The following is a 24,213-nucleotide window of genomic DNA, read 5'->3' as shown; positions in this document are numbered from 1 at the left end:
AAGTGGCAGCAATACAGCTCCATCAAAAAAAAAAAAAACATCTTGGGACTGGTAGAAGAGGTAAAATGTTTGCGACTTCTTAATGCAGAAAAGGACAAATGGATCATGGTGTTGGATAATAGAGTGGCCAATTTGGAGCAATACAACAGGATGAATGATGTAAACATCACCGGACTGCGGGTCAAGCCTTGTTTGTATGCCAGCGCAGTGCCAGCAGTGCCTGGTCCGGCCGGTGAACTATCAACTGAAGTGTTTCACTCCATGGAGAAACAGGTGGCTTCTTTCCTCTGGATCAAGGGGATAGAGGTGGACTGTGATACCGTGGAAGTATATGGAGGACCGAAACTGACATAATTAAAAATAAAAGCAGAAATATATATATATATATATATATATTGCTTTTGCGTTTTCCTTACACGTGCATTTCATCAAGTAATGTTTATATTGTGCTTTTTTTTTTTTTTTACACATGCATGTCATCAAGTAATGTTTATATTTTGTTTTTGCCTTTTCCTTATACAAGCGTTTGTTCTTTAGACATTTCCTCCTTCTCTTTTTACATCACCATGTGCATTTCTGCCTCAGTGGGCATGCCACCCGCTTCCAAAAAGAGGAAAAGATGATAAACCTGCCATTATTTTGAGAGTCAGAAATCGGAATCATAAGATTGCTTGATTAAAACAAGGCAGATTTTTCAGAGGACCCGATCTTTATTAATGATCACCTGACCAAGAAGAATGCTGACATCGCCAGAAAAGCCTGGTTTCTCAGAAAGCAAAAAAAGATCCAGTCAACTTGGACAGCGAATTGTAAGGTATTTATTAAATTGAATGGAACTCCAGAGGAGGCAAAGGTTTTGGTCGTTCAGGACATCGCTGAACTGGATAAATATGTATGAATGCCATGGTGGGATGCTAAGGAGCTCAGGTGATCACACACAACTCACAATCACCATGTCACAATTTGCCAGCACTTTGTCTTAATCAGCTATGGATACAACACTAACACATTTATCTAGCAGTACTGACTATTTGGAACTGAAAACATTTTATTATACAAAATATAAAAGTCAAGACATGGAAGAGGATTTGGATCCGGTAAATAACTTTTTCTACAACATTATTAACAACTGTTGCTACTACTCTACTCAACATGACAACTTGACAGTTAAAGCAGACAATACATTTTCCATCATACATTTCAACAGCAGAAGTTTATATGCAAACTTTAACAGCATCAAAGTATGTCAAAGCCAGTTCAATCAGCCTTTCAGGTTTTTCGAAACCTGTATTAATTCTGAGAAGGGGGCTGATTTTGAACTGGAGGGTTATGAATTCAGTTATATTAATAGAGAAGGGAAGACTGGTGGTGAAGTTGCGGATAATAAATGTGAGCTACGAGTGACATGTATGCATTTGCCTCAGAACAACGACCATGATTGGCTGAATAGTCTGCTGCGCCCGCCCCATGAGTGAGGAAAATAAAAAAATAAAAAAAGAAATGAAGAAGAAGCGCTGAGAATGAGTGAACATATGAGTTAGACGCTGTTCACTAGATTTTTTTTACTATACTAAAGCAGTGGTGTCCAATCCTGGTCCTGGAGGGCCACTGTCTTGCATGTTTTAGATGTTTCCCTGCTCTTCAGCAGGTCTTTGAGTTCTGCAGAAGCCTGGTAATCACTCAGTAATTTGAATCAGGTGTTTCAAAACACGGGCTCTAAAGGTCCCGGCTCCACTCTACTCGGCTTGCTTTGCGCACGTTTACATCTGCATTTTTTCGAGGTTGGCCCTGCTTCTTTGGTCCCTGCTTCGGAGTAGGGCCAGCCGGGCCGGCCCTGCTTCATGGGTGGTGCAAGCTTAGCTCCTGTTCACTCATTGGTCGTGGGTGTGACCAGATGCAAGCATAAAGAGCGAAGGTAGGAATATAAACAACAGCGTTAGCTTACCCTGCAAAGTTTCTGCCGTCTGTCCCCCAGCTGAAGGTGCTGTAAAGCCTGAAATCTCCGGTGGATAACAGCTGTCCTACTCCGCGCAACAATCGCGGCATCCAGAGCATTTCTTCCACTGCGCCTCTCTTCCTGAAGTCTCAGGAGAATCCCCAGAAGTTTAAAAAAACAGCAACAACACAGGGCCAACGTTGTCCATAGCGCTTCCGTTGTTTACACAACTTGCGCCAAGTTTTCATAGCGCAACATGAGGAGGCGTTCCTCTGCTACCGGCCAAACTGGCTGGTGTTAACACGATGCATTCTTTATAGAGTCGAGCAGAGTAGAGCGGAGTAGAGACGAACTTCTGAATTAGGGCCCGTGTAAAAGGGGCAATAGCGACCTGTGGCCCAAACCTGCCTCAATACCGGCAACCACAAAACCCCAACCCCATTGCCAGCACTTCCACGCTAGACCCACCGCCATCCCAGGGAAGCACCCACTGCCCAGTTCGCCCAGAGACAGCTCTACACCGGCACCAGGACTACCCCATGTCACAGCTCCCGATGCCAAGGCAGCAAGCCAAAACCCTCCACGCCACTAAGTGACTTCTTTAATTATTGGAAACCAAATCAATTCAAATTCCTTCTTTTGTTCTTTTTTATAAGCAGACATTCTCTTCATAGAAACAAAATCTGATAACAAATTTTTAAAGAAAGTTATATTTAAACTCTTTTTGTTCATCCAGTTCTTAAGTATCGCTTTTTTTACGATACCCCGAACTGCATGGAGGGTGTGACATTGAAATGTTTCTAAGTCCACTTTAGTGACGTCTTCAAGAAGACAAAGTGTGGGGCAGACTCGAACTTTGTACTCTAGGAAGGTTGATAAGTCTTCATGAGAAATGAGAAACCCATTTGAAACATCCTTTGTTCTGTGTAGTGAATTCTATGCAGGATTTTATATTGTATAAGCTGAAGGTTGGCATTTTGGGTCATTCTAAAAGCATTTAAACAAATGTTACTCCAGAAGTTAGGATCTGTACCAGGAGATAAGTCAACATCTCATTTCTGATAAGAAGTGAGACAGTTAAATCCACAAAGTTTTATGTAGATTTTTGAGAATAAATTTAGGGTTTGTAGTTAAAGGAGGTTAGTTATTACTGGAGGAAGTTCTATGTTTTTCTGTTTAATCTTAAATTTGGACTGGATAACAGATTTTATTTGAAGATTTCGTGTTTGCCAATGCCATATGAATCTTCTAGAACATAAAAAGTTACAAAATCACTTCCATAAAATATATTCTCTAAATTACTTATTCTTTTGCTACTATTCTTCTGCATGGGAGAATTGAAGACCTATTCATTTTGAGGTATTCCCACCAGGCTGTCAAAGTTGTACTGATATTGATGCTTTTAAAACATCCATGCTGCTTAATTAAAGGGCTGATAGATGGAATATCTGAGATACAGATTTCCTTACATAGTGTTTGTTCAATTTCTATCCATAGACTATATGAAGGAGTTTTCCATATCCATTTTAAGATATATTGTAATCTATGTGCCAGGTAGTATTTATAAAAATGTGGAAGTTCCAATTCTTTCAAATATTTTGCCTTTTGTAATGTTTTTAAACTGATCCGTGGTGGTTTTGATATCCATAAAAATTTTCACATGATAGAATCTAAGCTTTTAAACCAAGTCTGGAATGGTTTAACTGGGATTGTAGAGAAAGTATTTTTTTTTAGGGAGAACCATCATTTTAATAGCAGACACCCATTTTATGATTGAGAGAGGGAGAGTTTGCCTTCAATTAATTTGAGTAATGGAACATAATTTAACTGTGTCAGCTCATTCAGCCTGTTAGAAATATTGATGCCCAGGTACCTGATGTTTCTGATCTGTAAAGAAATGGTTGGGGAGAGATTAGCTGTTTGAATTCCAGAAATATTTTTACATTGACGAATTGCAGCCACCAGTTGTTTAATAAATATAGCAGTGAGGGGGAGAGAGGACATCCCTGCCTGGTACCAGTCATTTGTTTTTACACAAGCATCGGGTGAGCTGTATAATAATCTGATCCATGTCAGAAAGTTATGTCCAAATCCAAATATATTTAAAGTGGCAAACAGAAATTTCCAGTTAACCATGTCAAAAGCCTTCTCTGGAGCTAAAGAAACAAATAAACCAGTTTTATTTTGTATGTTGCAATAATCTTTTAGACTGATAAGTCTTCTTGTATTATTTATAGCATAACATTTTTTGATAAATCCAATTGGTAAAATCTTCATCTTTAAGTAATGTGTTAAACTGCCAAGGTTTAACAGGTGGCGTTGATGTTTTTTCCATAAACATCATAGTTACTGAAGCATGGTCACGTATAGAAATAGGACAAATTTGTGCCTCACATACCTCCTTCATAACAGAGTTGCTGATTAAAAAGAAGCCTATAAGGGAGTAAGAGTGGTGAACTCCTTATCTGATGGGTGACGTGAGCACAGACCCAAATCTTCCATATAGTGCTGAAATATATGAACTGACTGCAGGTTACGAAGTGCAGATGATCTACTGAGCCTGTCTAACTCTGTGTTGAGAGTGAGGTAAAAATCACCTCCCACCACAAGTGCTGCATCAGTGTGAGTTGAAAGGGCAGAAAAAAAGACTGATAAAAGTTGGAATCATCCACATTTGAACTGTACACATCAGCAATACACCAGTCTTTGTTGTTTATGTTAATAATTACTTATCTCTTTTCTGAAACAGATAAGCTTTCCTTGCATGTAAACTGTACCCTTCTATTAATTAAGGTAACTAACCCTCTTTGTTTGGAATTATAGTTTGAATCCGGATCAGGTTTGGATAAGTGGGTTTCCTGAAGTAAGACAATGTCTGCTTTAAGTTTTTTTAGTTGATCTATGATTTTGTGCTTTTTACTATTATTTCTAATTCTATGTACATTCCATGTGACAAACCGTATTAAATTCATATCAATACCAGTTTTATTGCCTTAATGAAAATATTTTGAAAAATTAAAGTAAGTATTGTTTGTATTGATGTTTGCAGCAGAAATTTCTAATACTTTTGTAGGCATCAACATCAAAGCAATTAGAGCAGGTTATTTTAAGTAAATATGCACAGTCAGTGCTGACCTTTGAGGCAGTACTGACATTTCCTTACTATTTGCTCATTTCAGTTTTAGTTAAGGTCCCCATGAAACAGCTAACAGACTACTAATTGCTTCTGTATATTTTCTGTCAAATATATCCCCTATGGATCAGCTGGAAAGTGTTGGAGGAGGAGATGAGATTTGTGGGAGGAGTTGGATGTGTGTGTGTTCCACCAAGAGAGAAACAAAGACAAAACAAAGGTAAAACATACATATTCCTAAGTGTAAATGCAACACCCAATTATGTATCACACATACACAATTACCCACAAATAGACCACTTAGTTGGTCACTTGGTCACTGCAAAGGGGCATGAAGAAGTTGAACTTATTTAATCATACCTCTTTTTCATCCTGTAGACTATGACATAATCTTCCCACTGCCATGGTTTTTGGTAATTGTTTGACCCATATGCAGAAACTATCAGGAAGCAGATGATCAAATCAATAATGTTTATTGTACAAAAAAGGGGAAAAAAAGAGCCTTTGTCTTTAAAAGCTGAAAACAGATGAAAAAACAGGAACACTGTAACAACATTTTGGGGAAAGATGAGTTCTTGAAATCTGAATAAGGAAAAGGATGTGAATGGATGAACTTACTGATGGAGGTGGGAATGAAGAGTCCGCCAGGGAGAAGTGAGGGGAGTTTGGTGCTTTTAGGTCTGTGTGTGGTATCCAGGCGAGCACTTTAAAGAGTAAATGTGAACCTTCGATGGATCTGGAGGGAGTTGTTGAATGGTGACAGATGGAGGGTGGACAGGACTCGCAGAGCCATCGGTGAGGAAGAGGAGCAAATGTTTGCCAGCTGTGGAAAGAGAACCAATGATCTTGCATGGAGTTTGGAGACATGGGACGGAAACAGTTGTACGAGGAACTGGATCCAGGAGGCCACGGGAGGTAACCTTTGAAGAAACACAAAAGGGTAAGTGCAAGGAGATCAAAGACATAAGGAAACTAATATTCCTTGAGAAACTCAGAGAAAGAGGCTCAGAGTATCATGGTTGGTTAACACTCAGGCGAGGAAGGGCTGGCAACCTTATATTCTCCAGCAGATTCGAAATTTTTGTGTGACTCCAAATCCCATCTATGCTTTATGCATCTATAATATTTTAATCAAAATACACATTTCAATTGTGTCCCTAAGTTTTCACTCAGTCCTTTTACCGTAACACATTACCCCATATAAAAATTTGGAACATCCTACAAGTCACATGTTCAACGGGAAGTTGCATCAGTTGGATCTTCTGAAGGCCATGAGAAGACCGAAAGTAAGTTCCCTCTCTTTTTTTGTTGCATATTTGATCATATTTTAACTATGACTGAGGAGGTCAATCTCAATGTTCTGTCCTGTTACCTAAAAATAACTCTTAGATGTTATTAGTTTATTTCTAAAATAAAAGTAAAAGTAAGATAAACTAAAATCAAGTAAATGTACAGGAACTAAACTAAATGTACAGGAACTAAACTAATAGTACAGAAAGGCTGAATAAGCTAAAACATGACAATACTAAACTAACGGTACAAAAAAACAAACAAACTTTCTAATAGTACCAGAAGGCCCTCTAATCAGCCAAAATTAGAATTACTAACTAAGGGAGGGGAGGGAGGGAGTGGAATGAGAGTGGGATGACAGAGATGACTCAGAAACAGCGGAAAGTGTGTGTGTTTGTGTAGAGGCGGTGAAAGACAATATGGTGCATGTTGTATGTGTGTGTGTGCGTGTGCGTGTGTTTGTAGAGAGGTCCATGAATCATGTCACAGAGGCCATTGTCTTTGATAATGTGATGGAATGATTATCAGCCAGCCCAGAGCAGATCCACAGATGTCCTTAGGCAGGAGGGGGGGGCAGAGCTGGCCAAGGCCAGCGTCAGGGAAGCCAGAATTTACAAAACAATAATTGTTTTGGGTCAGGCAGACATTGTCTTTCTTTCTGCCTTGAAAGTCTTGCTGATACCTCTCATGGCGAATGCAAACAGCCAAATTCCAGAGACAGAGAGAAAAGAAACACGTCCGCATTCCACCAGGAGCAGAGAGAGCAAGTAGCAAATAAGGATAGTGTGCAGGTGAAAATGGTTGCAATTAATTGTGTAAACTGACCCAAAACTACAATAGTTGTGTCATTCATCAGCTTCTCAAAGGACAATCATTTTTTATGGATGTGGCCAGTTTAGCTCCTGGTGACTGACTGCACAGTTAACATTTTAATGAGGACCACCTGAAGTAGAAACCTTCAAGAGAAGAACCATCACATGTCGGATTAGCAACCGTGGTTGTGCCCATCGTTAACATTTTAAGTCAGAGAAATTGACCACTGGTGTCACGACTGGAGGTGAGCATGGCAAACCTAATACGTGGACTCATTATTAATAAATAAAAAGATTTATTTTTTAAATAACTAAACTGAAAACAAAAGCTGACGTGGCAGCAAAACGACTATAACAAAAATCCAAAACGCAGATAAGGGCGAGGCAAGGCGAAACAAGGCAAGGCAACATGAAACGTGAGACGAATGACAGCAACAATACATGGACATACCTGAGAGAATGAACCGGCGAGGGAATGGAGAAACTGACCCGGTTTTAAAGACAGAGGAATAATTATGAGAAGTGGGCACAGGTGAGTGATTACAAGTGAAGGCAGGTGGAGGTGGGCGTGGCAGAAAAGCAGAAACAGACTGAGGGTAAGGAGAGAATGAAGAAACAGACATAACAACAAGACAAGCAAAACCATACAAAACAAAACCCAAATCCTAACAGAACCAAAACACAGACATATATGACAACTGGAGTATTTTATGATAGTGTTTAAATAAAAGAAACATGAAAACCCATTATTTTAAATATTTTATTTCAATTGACTTTTAAAAAAGTTATTAAATGTCAAGATTTGTCTGCCATGAAACACAAATTTGAAAAAAAAAATTGTTAAAACCTCACCATAAAATGTCTGATTTGCATCAGAGTACAAATATAATATCAAAGTGTGGCACTCAACACATCTACATGTCAATAGTCTTCCATTGGTTTCGCCCCACTAACAGGAAATTTTCTAACAGATGTCATTCTCTGATTAGCTTTACCATATCAACTTAAACCTGTGAAAGATAACAGACAACATGTGAATGTTGCATGGTACTAAAAACCTTGATTTCTTGATGGAAGATGTAGTTGTGGCAGTGAGGGAAGTTTGAATATCTCATTATGACACTAACTGTTGGTGTAACTTCCACATATATCATCCAGTCTGGATCAAAATACAAAAGAATCATCTTTTTCCTGAACTGAACATATGCACATACACAAATTATGTGGGCATGACGAAAGAGATAAACAGCACATCCCTAGAAAATGTCAAACAACCCTTTGCTAATCTTTTACTTTCGTGTACAAGTATGAAATTTGGTACACCTATTATTACCACTAAGGACTACAAAGTAAGCCTCTTGGTCTAATGTTGTAAACTAAACAGGGAGCAAACCATTTTGGTTTAAAGTTATCATTTCGATGCCACATTTGCCATTTCTAACAATTACATTTGAACAAACTCCCTTTAGATATTTTTAAGTATTGGCTTCAAACTTTAAATTGTTAAAGCTTCAGGCATTTAAAGTTATCAAGAGCTTGAGTTTTCATCATAGTGTATGGGCAGGGCTACATCTCAAACTTTGACATCTCACAAAACAAAATTGTTCTAACTCACACATAGAACATTTGATCTCCGCCTGTTCGATCAAAGTCCAGTACTCAACACCACTTCATGTCAATATTATGTCATTTTCTTAGCCCCACCCACTGTGAACAGGAAGTTATATGTTTTACTCATGGACATCATTCTCTTTTGTCAGTTTAAGAATTACATGAAGATGTTCCTTGGCATTGTTTTACTCCTGGATGTCCTCTATTATGACTTATAGTCCCCATTTTAAAGACATGTTTGCCCTTTCCAGCCCATACATTTGAACAATCATCATTTGAACAAACACAATGCATTAAGCTGTGAAACAATGATGCAGCTCTTGTTCTCTACTGAGTTTGGCTCATCTGTTTGTCTAATAAAAGTAAAATCTGTCATAGTTTTGGTGTTTTCAGTTTGTTGTTTTTATTATTATCTTGTTTCTGTTTGAGTTATTGTTTTTGTTTAGTTTTTCCTGTTCATGTTTGCTGTCACTATTCACTCCTCCCCAGTCACTCTTTTGCCTTCCTGCCACGCCCATCTACACCTGTCTCTAGTCTTGTTATTGCTTCACCTGTGCCCACTTTCCAATCACCTCCTGATTAAAAACCCGGTCATTTCTCCCACACACCACTGGATCATTCCGTTTGTCTGCTTGTCTTGTCATGCCCTGTCCCTTGTTTTTGTATTTTGTTAATGTTAGTTTTGCTGCCACGCCAGCTTTTTGTTTGTTTATTTAAGTTAAATAAATTGTTTTCTTTAATTTTTACTATGAGTCTGCGTAGTGGGTTCGCCTCCGTCTTTCCCCCTTCTGACAAAAATCATGTTTCCTCATTTGTCAGTGAGGATGTTATACATTTTAAATTTTAATCACAACAATAAAGAAGCAGCATAGCTGTACTTCACTAAGATCAAAATCTTACGATACAGAAACAAAAGTCAAATTCCTTGGTGACAGGTAATCTATTGATGAAATTAGGTTCTAGATTTGTAAGGTTTGTAAGGAGCTTATGTACAAATGAACATTATAGAATAAATCGTTAAACTTCATAAAAGGTTAAAAAACAAAAACATATAAACTAATATTCTGAGCTGAAGACCTTTTGCTTCTCATCCGAGGAACTTTCTCAGTTCAAAAAGGAGAGTGTAGAGTTCCAGCTTTTAAAGCAGAGATGTTGTGTAAGTTACATTCACATGCCATTTGCCCTCACTCTCCTCACAATAGATGCTTGTTTGGGTCTTCGTTTGCCTGGCTCACACATGGGCCACTTTGGTCACATGAATGAAGGTGTTGATTGAAGTAAAACTGACTGGGTACCAGGCTTATAAAGCTGAACTGAAATCAAATCTCAAAAAAAAACATCCACACATCCCACATCCAGGGACCTGTTTTTTTTAATTAAAAATTTAAATACTTTGTTTTCAGCGTTTTACTCAATAATTTCCAAAGTGGGTGATTTGTGAGTTGGCATCCTGGGTTTAAGATGTGCACTATGCCCTGGACGGCCCCTTAAACATTGCTGGAGAATGAAGAATGTCAATACTGTACGGTTGTTCACTAGTGGAAATGGAAGAAGAAGTATATTTTGAATATGAAGAAATGCCGAAAGACTTCACGGGAGTAATGGATATACAAGCATACCAGTATGAACTTGAACCGATGGCTGGGTCTCTGTAATCAGATGAAAACTCTTCAGATTCGGATTCTGATGAACACAAGGACCATCATGGCCGACAAAACAACATGCATAATAATCGAGTTGGGAACGTGGAATGGTGAGAACCGATTACCTCCAGATCATTGTCATGACATCAGTACACGACACTGAAAATCAACATAAAGATGGCAGGAGAAAGCTAATGTTGCTAACTCAAAGCTAACTGGATGCTAACTCATAAACAACGTGAGAGTAGTGTTCATGAACTCTCACACCAGAGTAAAGTAATAAATAGCAGTTTCAAACTATGACGTTTGTTTAATCACACATGGATTGTCTATATTTTCTCATCAATAGCAAACTGCTCTGAATCACAAACTGATCTCAGGCTGTTAGCCTGTATCTGCAGTTCATACCTTTTAATGACAGTGTGCGTTCATGTCACTTTTGAAGTAAAACTTCCTGTTTCTTGTCTTCATCTTTGTGGTGATGTCCTCCTCGGCTCTGTGGATGTCACACATCAGAGGGGTCACGGAAAAAGACAAAAACACCTCAGTGGTTTCTTCAATGTTCAGTATTAAAAAATGGCATAAATGTATTTTTTATTTGTTTATTTATTTTTAATTCTACGATACAGTAATGTAGTGGTTAGAGATGTTGCCTCCCAGCAAGAAGATTGCAGAATCGCATCCTGATCTGGGGCCTTTCTGGGTGGAGTTTGCATGTTCTTCCTGTGTGCACGTGGGTTTACTCCGGGTGCTCCGGTTTCCTCCCACAGACCAAAAACATGCATGTTTGGTTAATTGGTAACTCTTAAAATTGTTCCTTGGTGTGAGTGAGAGTGTGAATGATTGTTTGTCTCATTTGTCTCTATGTGGCCCTGTGATGGACTTGTGACCTGTCCAGGGTGTCCCTCAGAGTGCCTTCCACACAGTGACTGCTGGAGATGGGCACCAGCTCCCTGTGATCCGGAATGGAGAAGTGGCTAAAGAAAATGGATGGATGGGTGGATATTTTAATAATTTTTTTATTATTTCAACTGATGTTGGTTTCAAAACACTTTTCAGTTCAGTGAGACCTCCTCTGTTTAAAGTTGATTTATCTCTTTTAACATAGATGGCTTCCTTCACCCACCTCTCAAACCATCTTTTCAATTCAAAGTATGAAAATTTTGGTTCTCAAAAAACAAACTCAACATCCCGGTACATTTCAAACCCACAAGGACTCAGACAGAGGCTGGTCCATCCTAAAGACAAAACATCTAAAACAAACTAAGCAGTGTGGTGTATGCAGTTCAGGGCACTGAGGATTGTCCAGAATGTCCACCTACATCTCAAGGATAAGGGACACTCTTTTGAGGATCAAATGGTTTTATATTTATATATACACACATTCACACTCACCAGCCATTTTATTGGGTACATCTTGCTAGTGCCAAATTGGACCCCCTCTATCTTCAAAACTGCCTTAAATCTTCATGGCATAGATGCCAGACAGATGGCAGAGTAAACGAGGAGCGGAAACACATGGAATGAACCAGCGAGGAATGAGAGAAATAAGACTACAGGTGAGTAGGAAATGTATTGCAGCTGGGGGATGACGAGGAACAGGAGAGGTGGGCATAGCAGGCAGACCAGAGAATTACTGAGCAGAGGGCAGGTGAGTAGTGGCAGGAAACACAGAAAGCAAAACTACACAATAACTAAATAACTTAACACAGGATGAACAAGAAATCAAACAGAATTAAAGAAACATAACACACTGAATCTAATACAAAATAAACTCAAACACTCAAATCCATGACAGAAATCTGGTGGCTGTGGAGACCACTGCATTTCAGTGAATTGAGACCCATCAGACCAGGCAATACTTTACCAATCCCTTACTGACCAATATTGGTGAACCTGTGAGAGTTGTAGTCTCAGTTTTCCATTCTTAGCTGACAGGAGTGTGTCCTGGTGTGTTTTTCTGGTTCTGCAGCCTAACTGCTTCAAAATTGGATGTGCATTCATATATGGTGTTCTGTAGACCTTGGTTGGACTGAATGGTTATTTGAGCTACACTGTCTCGCTGTCATCTTGAACCAGTTTGCCCATTCTGTTTTGACCACACAAATGCTGCTCACTGGATAGTTTCTATTTTTTGGACCATACTCTTTAAATCCTAGAGACGGTTGTACATAAAAATCCCAGTAAATCTGCAGTTTCTGAAATACTCAGAACAGTTTGGTACAAAAAAAAAAAAAAACACTTTCAAAGTCATATTCTTCTTCATTGTGATGCCTGATACAAACTTTATTAAGTTGTATTCACCACATCTACTGTACATTCCCAAAGGCACTGAGTTGTTGCCATGTGATTGGCTGATTAGTGATTTGTGTTATCAAGCAGTTGAACAAGTGTGGCTAATGAAGTAGCCTGTCAAGATCTGAATCTTTGTGTTTATTCATTTATTTATGTGGGTAGGTTTTTGTGTTGAGTTAATTTCTCTTGCCTCTGCCTATCAGTCCTGCTCCTCCCACTTACACCTATTCCCAATTCTTATCAGTATTATGGATGAGGAGTACCGCAAGTTCTGACCCTCATTAATGTGGTGGACTTGCTTCACACCAAAGAAGCAGTACATTTTGCCAGGAGCATTCCCAACTATTTTCAATTTTGAAAGAAACACAAATGAACAGGGGGATGTTGCCACAGAGGATGAAACAAGAAACAGGAGCTCTTACTTCAAGCATGAACCCACTCTGTCATAAAGGTCTGAGCTGCCTACAGGCCTGACAGCCTGACAGCCTGACATCAGCTTGTGATTCAGAACAGTTTGTTATTGATAAAAAATATAAATAATCCATGTGTGATTAAACAAATGTCATACTCTGAAACTGCTATTGATTAGTTTACTCTGGTGTGAGAGTGGATGAATGCTACTTTCTTACTCTTAATTACGTTTTTAACAAGTTAGCATCCAGTTAGCATTGGGTTAGCTTCAAATCAGTAACCTTAGCTCTCTCCCGTTTGTGTTATTGACTTACAGTCTCATGTGCTGATGTCTTGACAATGATCTGGGGGTAATCGGTTTTCATCATTCCACATTCCTAACTCGGTTGTTATACAGCCATGATGCTCCTTGTTATCATCAAAATACAAATCTGAGGAGTTTTTACTTGATTCCGGAGATCCAGCATTTTTATATATATATAAAATCAAATATATTATAATTATTATTATTATTATTTATGTAATTATTGGTATTTATCACATCTCTACAGGACTTTGTTAAAATTAAATGTGAGGGCTGGACTGAACCATTCTGGACCATGTGGAGTTTCTTTTAATAAATAGTAGAAGTTGATGTAAAACACATCATATTTCCAGTAAAGATTTTGTTTCACATTATTTAACGATGGAAAGCAGTTCTGTGAATGTCATCTGTTGACTGAATCAGAACCATGGGGCTGAGCGCAAGCGGCTGATGCATTAGTAATGTCTCCATCATCAGCACCATTTGACGCACTTGGTCTTTTCACCCCCCAGGTCCCCCTCACCCCACCTTTTCCATTACAAACACACTCAGACAGTGTGACCCCTCCCTCCTGTGCTGTGGCTGAACTATATAAATCCTTCTGTAGCAGGTTTGAACCAATAAACCTGCAGAGAAAAAACAGACTGAAAAGGAGATCAAACTCAAAACTCCTCATCAGTGTAAACAAGAGCCTCTGCTGCTCTTAGGGACCACCTAGAACACAGACCACCTGGAACAGAGACCACCTCCTGGATCTCCCAGTCTTCTCAAAGTAAGTGTCACATTCTCAAGACTTTCCATCAGTCATGAACACAAGATCATTTTGCTAGTTTTTGTTATATTTGAACTCTCATTAAATAAAAAAGTAAAATACAATTAAATTAATTAACTTAGAATTCTTCATTAAGTCTTGTGTAAAATTCACCCTGATACATTTTTTTGGCTCCCTTCTTCACTGGAAAAAAAAACAGAAACAGAAAAACATTCTAAGATAAGATCAGCTTTACAACAGAGAAAATGCAGCCTGGTAAAAAAAAAAAAAAAAAAGTTAATGAAGTAGGGGAGACCAAGCACAGCTAAGACACTTTCTTTTGCCATTACTATACCAAAACAAAACGCATTAAAAATTTTAATAAATGATAAAGTTTTTAATATTCATAAGAACTATAAATTTGTCACAGTTACCTCATAAATATGAGGTGTGCTTTGTGACTGTAGTGCTGACTGCCTCACACAGTTTAAAGTAATTTTACACGAGACAAAGTCACATAGTATGTCAGTTTTTAGGGCACAAATTATAGTTTACAACAATCTAAGTTAATTTTAACAGTCATGGAAAGAAAAGGAGCCATTCCTCATGGAGTAGGGTAAAGTGAAAAAGCTTTAATATCTTTTGGACTCAAGATACTTATATCGGTCAGATGTCCCACAGTGGAAAAGGACACTAATACTTATGTACTTCATGTACTCTGATGAATACATGAGTTCTTTAGGGTGTTCCAACTTGACCTAGTCTGAATGTACTTCCATAATATAAAGAAATTTGTGATGGGTTTTTGTAGCTGTGCTGGAAAAACCCTCAGAACCACAGTCAGCACCACAGATAAAAAGATGGTCAAGAAGCAAGATTTAATAAAACAGTATAGACTAATACTCAGTTGTTATTCACAGAATATTTCTTAGCCATAAGCAACACTCGCTGTGATGATGGCTTCATCTCGACTGACTCCACCAGTCAGTTTTTCCCTCTCAAGAACAGAAGTAAAGCAATGCAAAACAGCCAATCCATAACTAACAGCTGTTTTATCTGCGTCACATAAAAAATATTGATTTATTTAAATGCAAGATTTGCCAATATTTCAACAGCACATCTAAAGAGAGAAGTATATGACACTATTAGGTGTCACAGTCTTATTATCAAAAAGATGATTCTAAAAATAAAAATGAAAATCTAACAGATGCATGATGTTCACTAAGCTGTAAAGTTTAATAAAGAATGCATTTTTTCAGATATACAAATTAGATTAGATTCAACTTTGTTGTCATTACAGTGAAATACTGATTAGCAGAACACAATGACGCAGTAAACTGCAGTATAATATAACATATGGGAATGCTAAGACATGTATTATTAACATTACTGGTGTGTACTTTATCACTGATGAAATGTTTTACACTATGAACACACTTGAGACAATATGAACTGTAACACAACAAACAACTATGATACATTTGGATTTTTTGTAGAGCAAACATTAGCTAACTAGATGTCAGTAAAAATGTAAATAAAATGTATAACATCTGGTAAGATTACCAAATTTCCCCAAGGAATGTAAGGTGACAGTAGTAACCTACAGTGCTATTTTTCCTAACAGCTTAGCCCCTTCAGAATTGTCGTCAGCTCGGCTGCAGAAACATTTCCTGACAGTAAAACTAGCTAATAAACAAACTAAATTAGACTAAAGGCTACTATTGTATGTTCAAAGGCAATTAACATTACAGTCTGCTACATAACTAATGCAATTCAAAAGATAGATACCTTACCTTGATTGTACCTATGTCTTTGTCAAGTTTTCTTTTTCTTCTTGTCTTTTTTGCTGGGCACCAGAGAGTTTGGATTTTGACATGTTTATTGTTAATGCTTGCTTGGGTCACGTTAAAAGCATTCCAGCAGTCTGTGTTTAGAGCTTTCATTTCCACCACAAAACATTGAAATTGTTGTGGGAAAAAAAACAACTTATTGACTTATTGTACTTATTGTATTTATTAAAACAAACTCACAAGAAGCTGCTGTTGTGACACAGATAACCATGATGCTGAAGCCATGGACGATGCTGGTGGCCATAGTGGTGTTTGTGCTGGTATGTCTGGGGGCACTGGCAGATGCCTATCCTCCAAAACCAGAAAACCCTGGTGAGGATGCACCACCTGAAGAGCTGGCAAAATACTACACCGCCCTGAGACACTATATCAACCTGATCACCAGACAGAGGTATCCAATGCACTGCTTGGCCCACAGATTCAAGGTTTAGAGATGGTCTACACTTTTAACCTCATCTATGTTCTTCAAAACACTTTACACTCATAAAATGCTTTCTACACTGTAAAGACAATCTGTTGAAATTTTACCAATAAAACTGGTATAAGATTTTGTGGTTATTTTATTTAGGTAATTAAAATATTTTAACTCAATATTTGTAAGTTACAATTTACTGAATATAACAGATGAATCACACTTAAATTATTTTTTCAGTTTCAGTCATTTTTACACATGTAATTTTTCAAACAAATAGTTTTTTTACTTAGTTATTTTAAATGAATTTTTACTTATTACTTATTTATTTATACTTGTACTTTCTGAAAAACTTGTCCAGTTTTATCTATTTTAGCATCATTTTAGGTAAATAAATAAGGTAATTTTCAACTTTTTTATACTTAATATATTTTAGCTATGTTTGTTAAATTCATACAAATTTACAAAAATGTAATTAGTCAAAAAACTAAAATTATACCTCATTTGTTCAAATAGCTTCTTAAACTTTAAACATAACAGACAATTTTTAAGCTAATTAATGTTTATTCATTTTAACAAAGGTACAAAAAATGTGATAACATACAAATTTCATACAACATTGCATTTGCACATTTACCAGCTCAATAAAACTTATTTCATCTAGGAAATTCTTCATATTTAAAATAATTGTGTAACAGAAAACTTTATACAAAAAGTTTGTACAAATAAAATATTGATTGATCCCACAAACTCAGTTAATGCTTGTTTTGTTGGATAGCATCATACGCACTGCTCTAAGTTAAGGATATAAACAACAAAACAATCCCAACAACAAAGTTTCATGACACTGTCTAGCTTTACCTTTTACTAAGTTATCTGTATTCTTACACCATAACAAGAAGAAATCAATCTCTGTTGAATGCCACATATGTTGAATAAACTGTTAACCTGCAGAAAGTTCACTGTTGATGACACATGTATCAAAGCACAGCCATATCTTTGCTTAAGTTTTAATCAAAATGTCACTGAAAATAAATAGTTAATGTAATGTAGCTCTGGTTACAATACTTAATTAAATTTTGAATAATTTTAAAGGGTGACCTTTAATACTTTTCAAAATCCCTTTTGTCATTGTATTATATGTTTACATTCTATATGCAGCACTTTAGATTCTCACCCATACACTGTAAAGCAATTCAGAGGCAGCTTTGAGGGTTCAGGGTCTTGCTCAAGGCCACATCGGCACACTACAGGGTTTGGGAATTAAACCCTGACTCTCTGATTGGAGGACAACCTCCCTACCACTGGGTCAAAGTTGCCCCTAGTGGCTTTGAACTTTGGGACGTTACAGCAATGCTGGTAGTAAATCCATACAAACACAGTGAGNAATAATCCTGCTATGCTCTGATGAGTTTTAGTAATTAGCAAGAAAACAGTGAGGATATGCACCCTTAAACAGTTTTTAACAGTTGAAGAAATATTTCATCCAGTACAATTTTTTTATTTCTTTCACTTTTTCTTAAGAGATTTTTTAAGGATAGCCAGGAACACCATCTTAAAAATTCCAATTTAAATTCCTTCTCTCAAGGATCTCAAGGAATGAAAATACTTGATGTTAAGACAAAAGTATTAGCCTTAGATTTATACCTATTTCCTACTTTCCTTATTATGCTTAAATCCAGATTCAAATTTTCTTTAAATTAAGTCACACTGAAGCTCAAAACTCTGTCAGGATGATTCTTCCCAAGGCTGCACACAAGAAAGGCTCCACAAATTACATTATGACTTATTTTCCAGCCAATCCAGGCCTCCAGATGAACAAGGGGAGCAATAAAAATGTATGGATGGGCCCAGAAAAATACCTAATTTAGTTAGGAAGTGCAGAGTAACTCACAGCTTTGTGGCAACTCAGAATGCTTTTTAAAAAAAAACAGTTTCTGTCTTATTCATGAAAGTCAAATCGCACATTGTTATTTAAAGGGCAACTGAAGCAGCGAGAAACTCAGTTAGTTTTTACATTTCCCTGGAGAGTTGCTCCTGAGGACAAATAATATCTGATAGAAGTCCAGCTGCCGGATTTAATAGAAGTCTGAATGCCCAGGATTTAGCTGGGCATTTAAAAATTGTTTGAGCTACTTCAGTTGTTTTTGGACAAATCCCTGCCACCTACTGCTCTGCTGCCTCGAAACAAGTTGAGTGTCATGCAGACAGGAGAGTGCACTTGTTCTTCTGTTGGCTTTATTATACCTGCCACAAAGAGACATTAAGATTTTTTTTTTCAACTGAGATGGTGGACCGTTATTTTTTTTTTTTTTTGTAATAATCTGACTGCCCTCTTATTTTTAAATTCTTTAATTTCTTTAGTTCTTTCAGAAGAAGGAGGATACTTGGATTCACCATTATTGCATAGAGGGTGGTATATGTACCATCTTTTAATCTTCATTAACGTTTCCTAAATACTCCATCTGCTATGGGGTGCCATTTGTAAAGCTATACAGTAAAAAATTAACAGCATTATTTTAGTTTATTTTGTCTTTCATAAGAATTTTTTTTTTTTCAAAGTCATATTCCAAACTAAATATTTCACTTGCAAGTTAAATATTTAATTAGCATGCTAAATATGTAGCTCCAAACTAAATATTTAGTTTACAACCTAAACATTTAATTTGCTAACTAAATATTTAGCTCGGACCTTAATATTTAGCTTGCAAACTAAATATTTAGTTTGAAAATTAAATGTTTAGCTAATATGCAAATTCCTTGATGAAAAGCAGAAGTAGACTATCACAATAAAAGCCGAACCTGTATAGCCATTACAGCTCGTCCAATGTTCTCTACTAACACTTTTGACATGTCCAGAGAAAAAGAATGATGACAAAATACAGTACATAAGAGAAAACTGAAGTGATTCAGTATGGCCAGCTTCTTCTTTTACTACTGGTGTTTTTTGGTGCTTTGGCAAGAGGTGCAAAGAAAGGTTGGGCTTTTATTTTGATAGTCCTGTATTTACTGGACTATTTGCAGTCTTTGACTGATAAGACAGTTGTTGTTAGGTATATATGGCACCTCACAGTCACCTCTAGTGTTGGCCCTAAGACCACTTTCAGTCCTCTGTTTGATCAAGTAATTTAAAGGGGACCTATTATGCAAAATTCACTTTTTGCATGTTTTTGTACCATCATTTGGGTTTCTACTGCTTCTAGAAACAGTCCAAGCACAAAAACACCCAACCATTTTTGACAATAAGTAAATGTTTTCTGGTGTCAGGAAAACGACCTGTTTCAAAAACCTGAGGATTGTTGCCTCACAGTCTCCATTACCTAGCAACCCCAAGCCCAGCCCCTCACCTAGTAACACAAGTGTAGCTCCTCCCACTTTATTACAAGAAGACCATCACGTTAGTTCTGCTGGTTTGACAGCTGAACATTATCTGCTGGGAAAGGAAAATGTTCTGTTGTCGGCTACAATATAGAACATGTGTCTGTATTGCAGCTGTCCCGACCCGCTACCAGTCGGGTTTCAGACCACTGATTGCTGCTCTCCTACTCAACAAATGTTGGTTCAGAACCGCTAAGTGCCCCTGGCCCAAAGTCAGAATCCTCAGAGTTTGAATTAACAACAATATAAATGTGTGTCAGATCCGCAGCGAGAGTACATTTAAAAACTTCAGAGAGTTTTTATGTTTGGAGTTGGGACTGAGTTGGGGGCGTGGCCAACAGCAGCTTATTTGCATAATAGTGATGTAGCCCTAAAACCGCTCATTCTGAAATGAGCTCAAAACAGGCAGAACTGATCAGGTGAAATCTCAATATCTGAGAATGATTTTGTGTATTAAATGTAATGAAGATGTTTTGTATAGACCACAGACCTGTCCTAACTTGTTCAAGGAAGCATAGTAGGTAATAATAGGCAATTCTACGTAAAGCCTTTTTTATTTCTCTGAAGGAGTCTACCCTAAGGATCAGTGAAGTTCTTTCTAATCTAATCGAAGACAAGCAAATTTAAAATTAAGGAAGTTCTCAAAAAATTATGTTCTTCTAGAATGTTACAGTGATGAAATAAAAGTGGCTTTTGGTCCAAAACCTTTCAGATTTTTATGAACGTTTCAGTTTAACTTTTGTCTGATTATCACAATCACACAGATTGTGAGACAAACATCCAGTCAACTGTGTGAGAACATGTTCAGTTTAATAATCAATACAGAAAATGATTGTCAGAAGCAGCTAAAGGAAGGAATGATCAAATATCAGACTGTTCCAAGTATTCATTTTTAGAACTAATTACTTCATTTTATTTGTCATTTAAACTTACAGACGTTCTCTCTCTCTGCAGTGTGGGACATTTACGTCCTATAGAGCAAATAGAATAAATGAGTATGGGATGTAGTCCAAAGCTACAGAGGGAGATGGAGGGAAACATGATAAGAGCAGGACCAACCATGCAGATTTATGGATGATAAAAGGTTGTTATCAGAGAGTGAGGCCGTGTTACAATGTGATATTTTTACCAGCTGGGACACCATATGTGTGTTGCATGTTAGCAAACTTATAGGAAGTATTGGAGCATGAGACTGAATGCTGTGGTCATATGGTGAAGTAAAACAGGTGGTTGACGGGAAAACAGAGGAACTGCAAGTTGCTCTGCTGGAGTTGCTTTGATTGTTTCACATTCAATTTATCACAAACTATTTCAAGTGATTTTCTGTTAAACAGTAGAGTGAGTTTACATCTGCAGGCTCCTCTGTAACCCTGATTTCTTCAGCAGAATACTGAAATGTTATTTCCCCATTATTGTGTGCACTTCAGTCTGATTGGGACTGTAGAAATGAGAGCATTAGTGTCAGTAAAAGGCTAACTGCTCATGCAAAACATTGGAAAAACTCATGTAAGCTGAGGAGAGAATGAGCAGACAGATCCTATGTTCTTTAAGTTTAGAGAAACAATGGGAATTGTTAGCATTAACTTCAGTCAAGCACAAAGTGGGAGAACTAAAGCATGACAGAACTTCTAACCCTGGATGGTTTATGTACATGTAAAGATCACACGTACAAATTGTAAAAATCTCATCTACATGAATGTGACCTGAATTCAAGAAACGGCAAAAGACTGATTAGGTTATAATTAATTAAAACCTCACTGGACTTGTGACCTATCCCAGGTGTACCCTGCCTCTCGCACAGTGACTGCTGGAGATAGGCACCAGCTCCCAGTGACCTGGAAAGGAGAAGCAGGTCAAGAAAATAAATGGTTGGATGGATAAAACCTCATTAAATGTGTAGTTTGATTTAAAGAAAGAGTTGTGATTTTGCTTTTGGCAGGTATGGTAAGCGCTCTGCTCAGGAGGATGTGGTTGCAGAGTTGCTGTTTGGTGACAACAGCAACAGAGATCACAGATCAAGGTAAAGACACCACAGAGGTCATGTGACAAGTGATTAGCATATATATAAATATGACAGCAAATTTAAAACATTTTGTTGTAGTTTTTGTAAATGATTCTTAAGGCTAATCAGATGTACCATATGACTGAGATGTCTTGCTGACAGTAAAGTTTTCTCCTCCCTGTGTCATCCACAGCCTGTTACTGTTTATTGCTAAATGGTTCTTTGTTTGTTTCTTCTTCACAATTTTATATTTTTGCCAGTCAACTATACTCTTTTTTATCTTGTGCTGTTGTTCGCTGTATCATTGTACTGTTGATGGTCTTCTCATTGGTTGTAGATCACACAACTCGTGACTAATGACCAATAAGTCTCTTTCGAGTTGTGTGTTAGTAGTTACCAATTTAATTTCTCAAATGCTATCACTTTTAAAATGCAGAACAAAGAAAGCCTATTTTACATACTATAAACAAAACTTTTTTGTATTTTAAGGGACAGTCAGCAACCGAACTGAAGCATTAGTTCTTTTTTCAAAACTGCAATGTACAACATTGCAGTTGCAAAACCTCTGCCATATATAGTAATTGGCATACAGAGTGTACTGTTTGACATTTTAATCCTACACAATGTTCCCTGCTCTCCAAAACAAATAAAAAGTAAACTTTGCACAAAACATCAAAAAAAGAGTATTAGCATACATATAAGTATGTTTACATGAAATGTTAGCAGCAATCCATTTTGATCTTCTCTTTTTACTTTTGCAAATTTTATATTAAAAAAAAATCTTTTGAAATAATTTTTTTCAGTCAATGGCACAACAAATTTTCCCCATTTTTTATGTGTCTCATTGCTTCAGTGCATGCAGTGTTTGTATTTCTCACCATGGACGGGTGGACCTGCCAGGATTTCTGCACTTACTATTTGCCTTCTTTCAACAGATATGATGACTCCTACATCTGGTGACTCCACCTCCCTTCTATCGCCTCATTAGGCATTTCTTCTAGGTGCTTCACAGAATGCACCTGGGGGTGCAACAGGTGCCTCTTACCCCTGATTTTCCCCTCCTGAAGCCAACAAAATGACCTTCACTGACTGGAGCACCAGCTCCTCCCGTCTCACTGTCCTGTCTAACATATGTGCTATTATAACAAGATGTACATAATCTGTTGTTGATATGAAATCTGAGCATTGAGTCAGAAAGTGGAACTTTGTCTTTCTGTCTATTAGCTTTAACATCCGTCTTTCACGCATTACTGATTATTACTTACAATGTAATATCAGACTATATGAATAAACACTTTTCTGTGACATTAGCAAGGGCTTGTGGCTCCTTTTGTTTTTGCAGGTGGGATTGGGGATAACATGTTTGTGCCTTTAATAGATTTGGAAAACAGATGGGATCTTTAATGTGAGTGAAGAAGATATATCGGGGGAAGGTTCACAAAACATTGCACACTTTTTGTACCCACTAAATAGAAGCAAAACTGAGCAGGAGTCTAATTCACAAAGAATGTTATGGTTCCTACAGTTAAATCAGGTATGCAATCAAACAAACACTCAAATTTATGCAAGTTATTGCTATGACACAAAGACTCTAATTTACAGAGGTCAGTGCTGTTTGCAATACTTATGGATGCAATAAGAGAAGGTAGTAATCATGATCCAGGATCAACCTGCTCCACTTTGCCTTTACAAAAACAGGCCAGGTATATCTCAGAAAATGAAATTTAAAGGAGAAATGAAAAGTGTTTTGAAGCTAACATAAATCAAAAGAAAGTCATAAAAGGTGCTTGTTTTCAGCGTCACTCATTTTAAAAGAATTTACACTAATTTAAAATGTGTTGTGGAAAAAAATCAATTTCCAGGCACTGTTAGATGAAATCACTCAAACAGGTTTATTTATGTATGATGTACGACATACAGAGACCCTTAGAGACAATTAACAATTAACATCAGAGTCCCAGCTCCGAACGGGAAGCTCTGAATCAAAGCTTATATCGAAGATATTGGAATGTTGGAAGGCGAGGAGGTGCAAAGAGAAACAAGATCAGTCTGGTTCCTATGAAGATAAAAAGGGTAATTTGGTGAAAACTCATAGGCCTTGGAATTCAGACATAACATAGTTAAGTGTTATCTTATAAAAAACTTTCCCACCACAAATGGATAATCAAAGATTGGAAAAATTACTAGGGTCATTCTCTGTGATCGGTAGGAAATGTGACGTATCACGTGCCAAGCACAGGAATGTGAACAACGCAGTGAATAGCAAATATGGATAGTGTGGGGGTGAAATAGTTCAGTACATTGCAACCAATTGTGTAAACCGACCCAAAACTACAACAGCTGTGTCATTCTTCAGCTTCCCAAAGGACAAGAAAGTTTGGTGGA

At 37.4% G+C, this 24,213-nt stretch overlaps 1 protein-coding gene across 1 annotated transcript; it reads left to right on the top strand.

Annotated features, from left to right (window-relative positions):
- Nucleotides 1-13,547: 13,547 nt before the first annotated feature.
- Nucleotides 13,548-23,137, top strand: pyya (peptide YYa). Its single transcript, XM_017432204.3, has 4 exons — nucleotides 13,548-14,207; nucleotides 16,240-16,427; nucleotides 21,766-21,846; nucleotides 22,764-23,137. Exons 2-4 carry the CDS (start codon nucleotides 16,246-16,248, stop codon nucleotides 22,786-22,788), a joined length of 288 nt encoding a protein of 95 aa, XP_017287693.1. The 5' UTR covers nucleotides 13,548-14,207; nucleotides 16,240-16,245; the 3' UTR covers nucleotides 22,789-23,137.
- The last annotated feature ends 1,076 nt before the right edge of the window (nucleotides 23,138-24,213 follow it).

This window comes from Kryptolebias marmoratus, linkage group LG12 (genome assembly GCF_001649575.2).
Source record: "Kryptolebias marmoratus isolate JLee-2015 linkage group LG12, ASM164957v2, whole genome shotgun sequence".
Lineage (NCBI taxonomy): Eukaryota > Metazoa > Chordata > Actinopteri > Cyprinodontiformes > Rivulidae > Kryptolebias > Kryptolebias marmoratus.
This window is presented reverse-complemented; position numbering and strand designations above follow the sequence as displayed.

Coding starts and splice junctions, on each gene's coding strand:
- pyya (XM_017432204.3), top strand. CDS start 16,246: ATGATGCTGAAGCCATGGACGATGCTGGTGGCCATAGTGGTGTTTGTG. Junction 16,428..21,765: donor AACCTGATCACCAGACAGAG/GTATCCAATGCA, acceptor TGCTTTTGGCAG/GTATGGTAAGCGCTCTGCTC. Junction 21,847..22,763: donor AACAGAGATCACAGATCAAG/GTAAAGACACCA, acceptor TTCTTTCAACAG/ATATGATGACTCCTACATCT.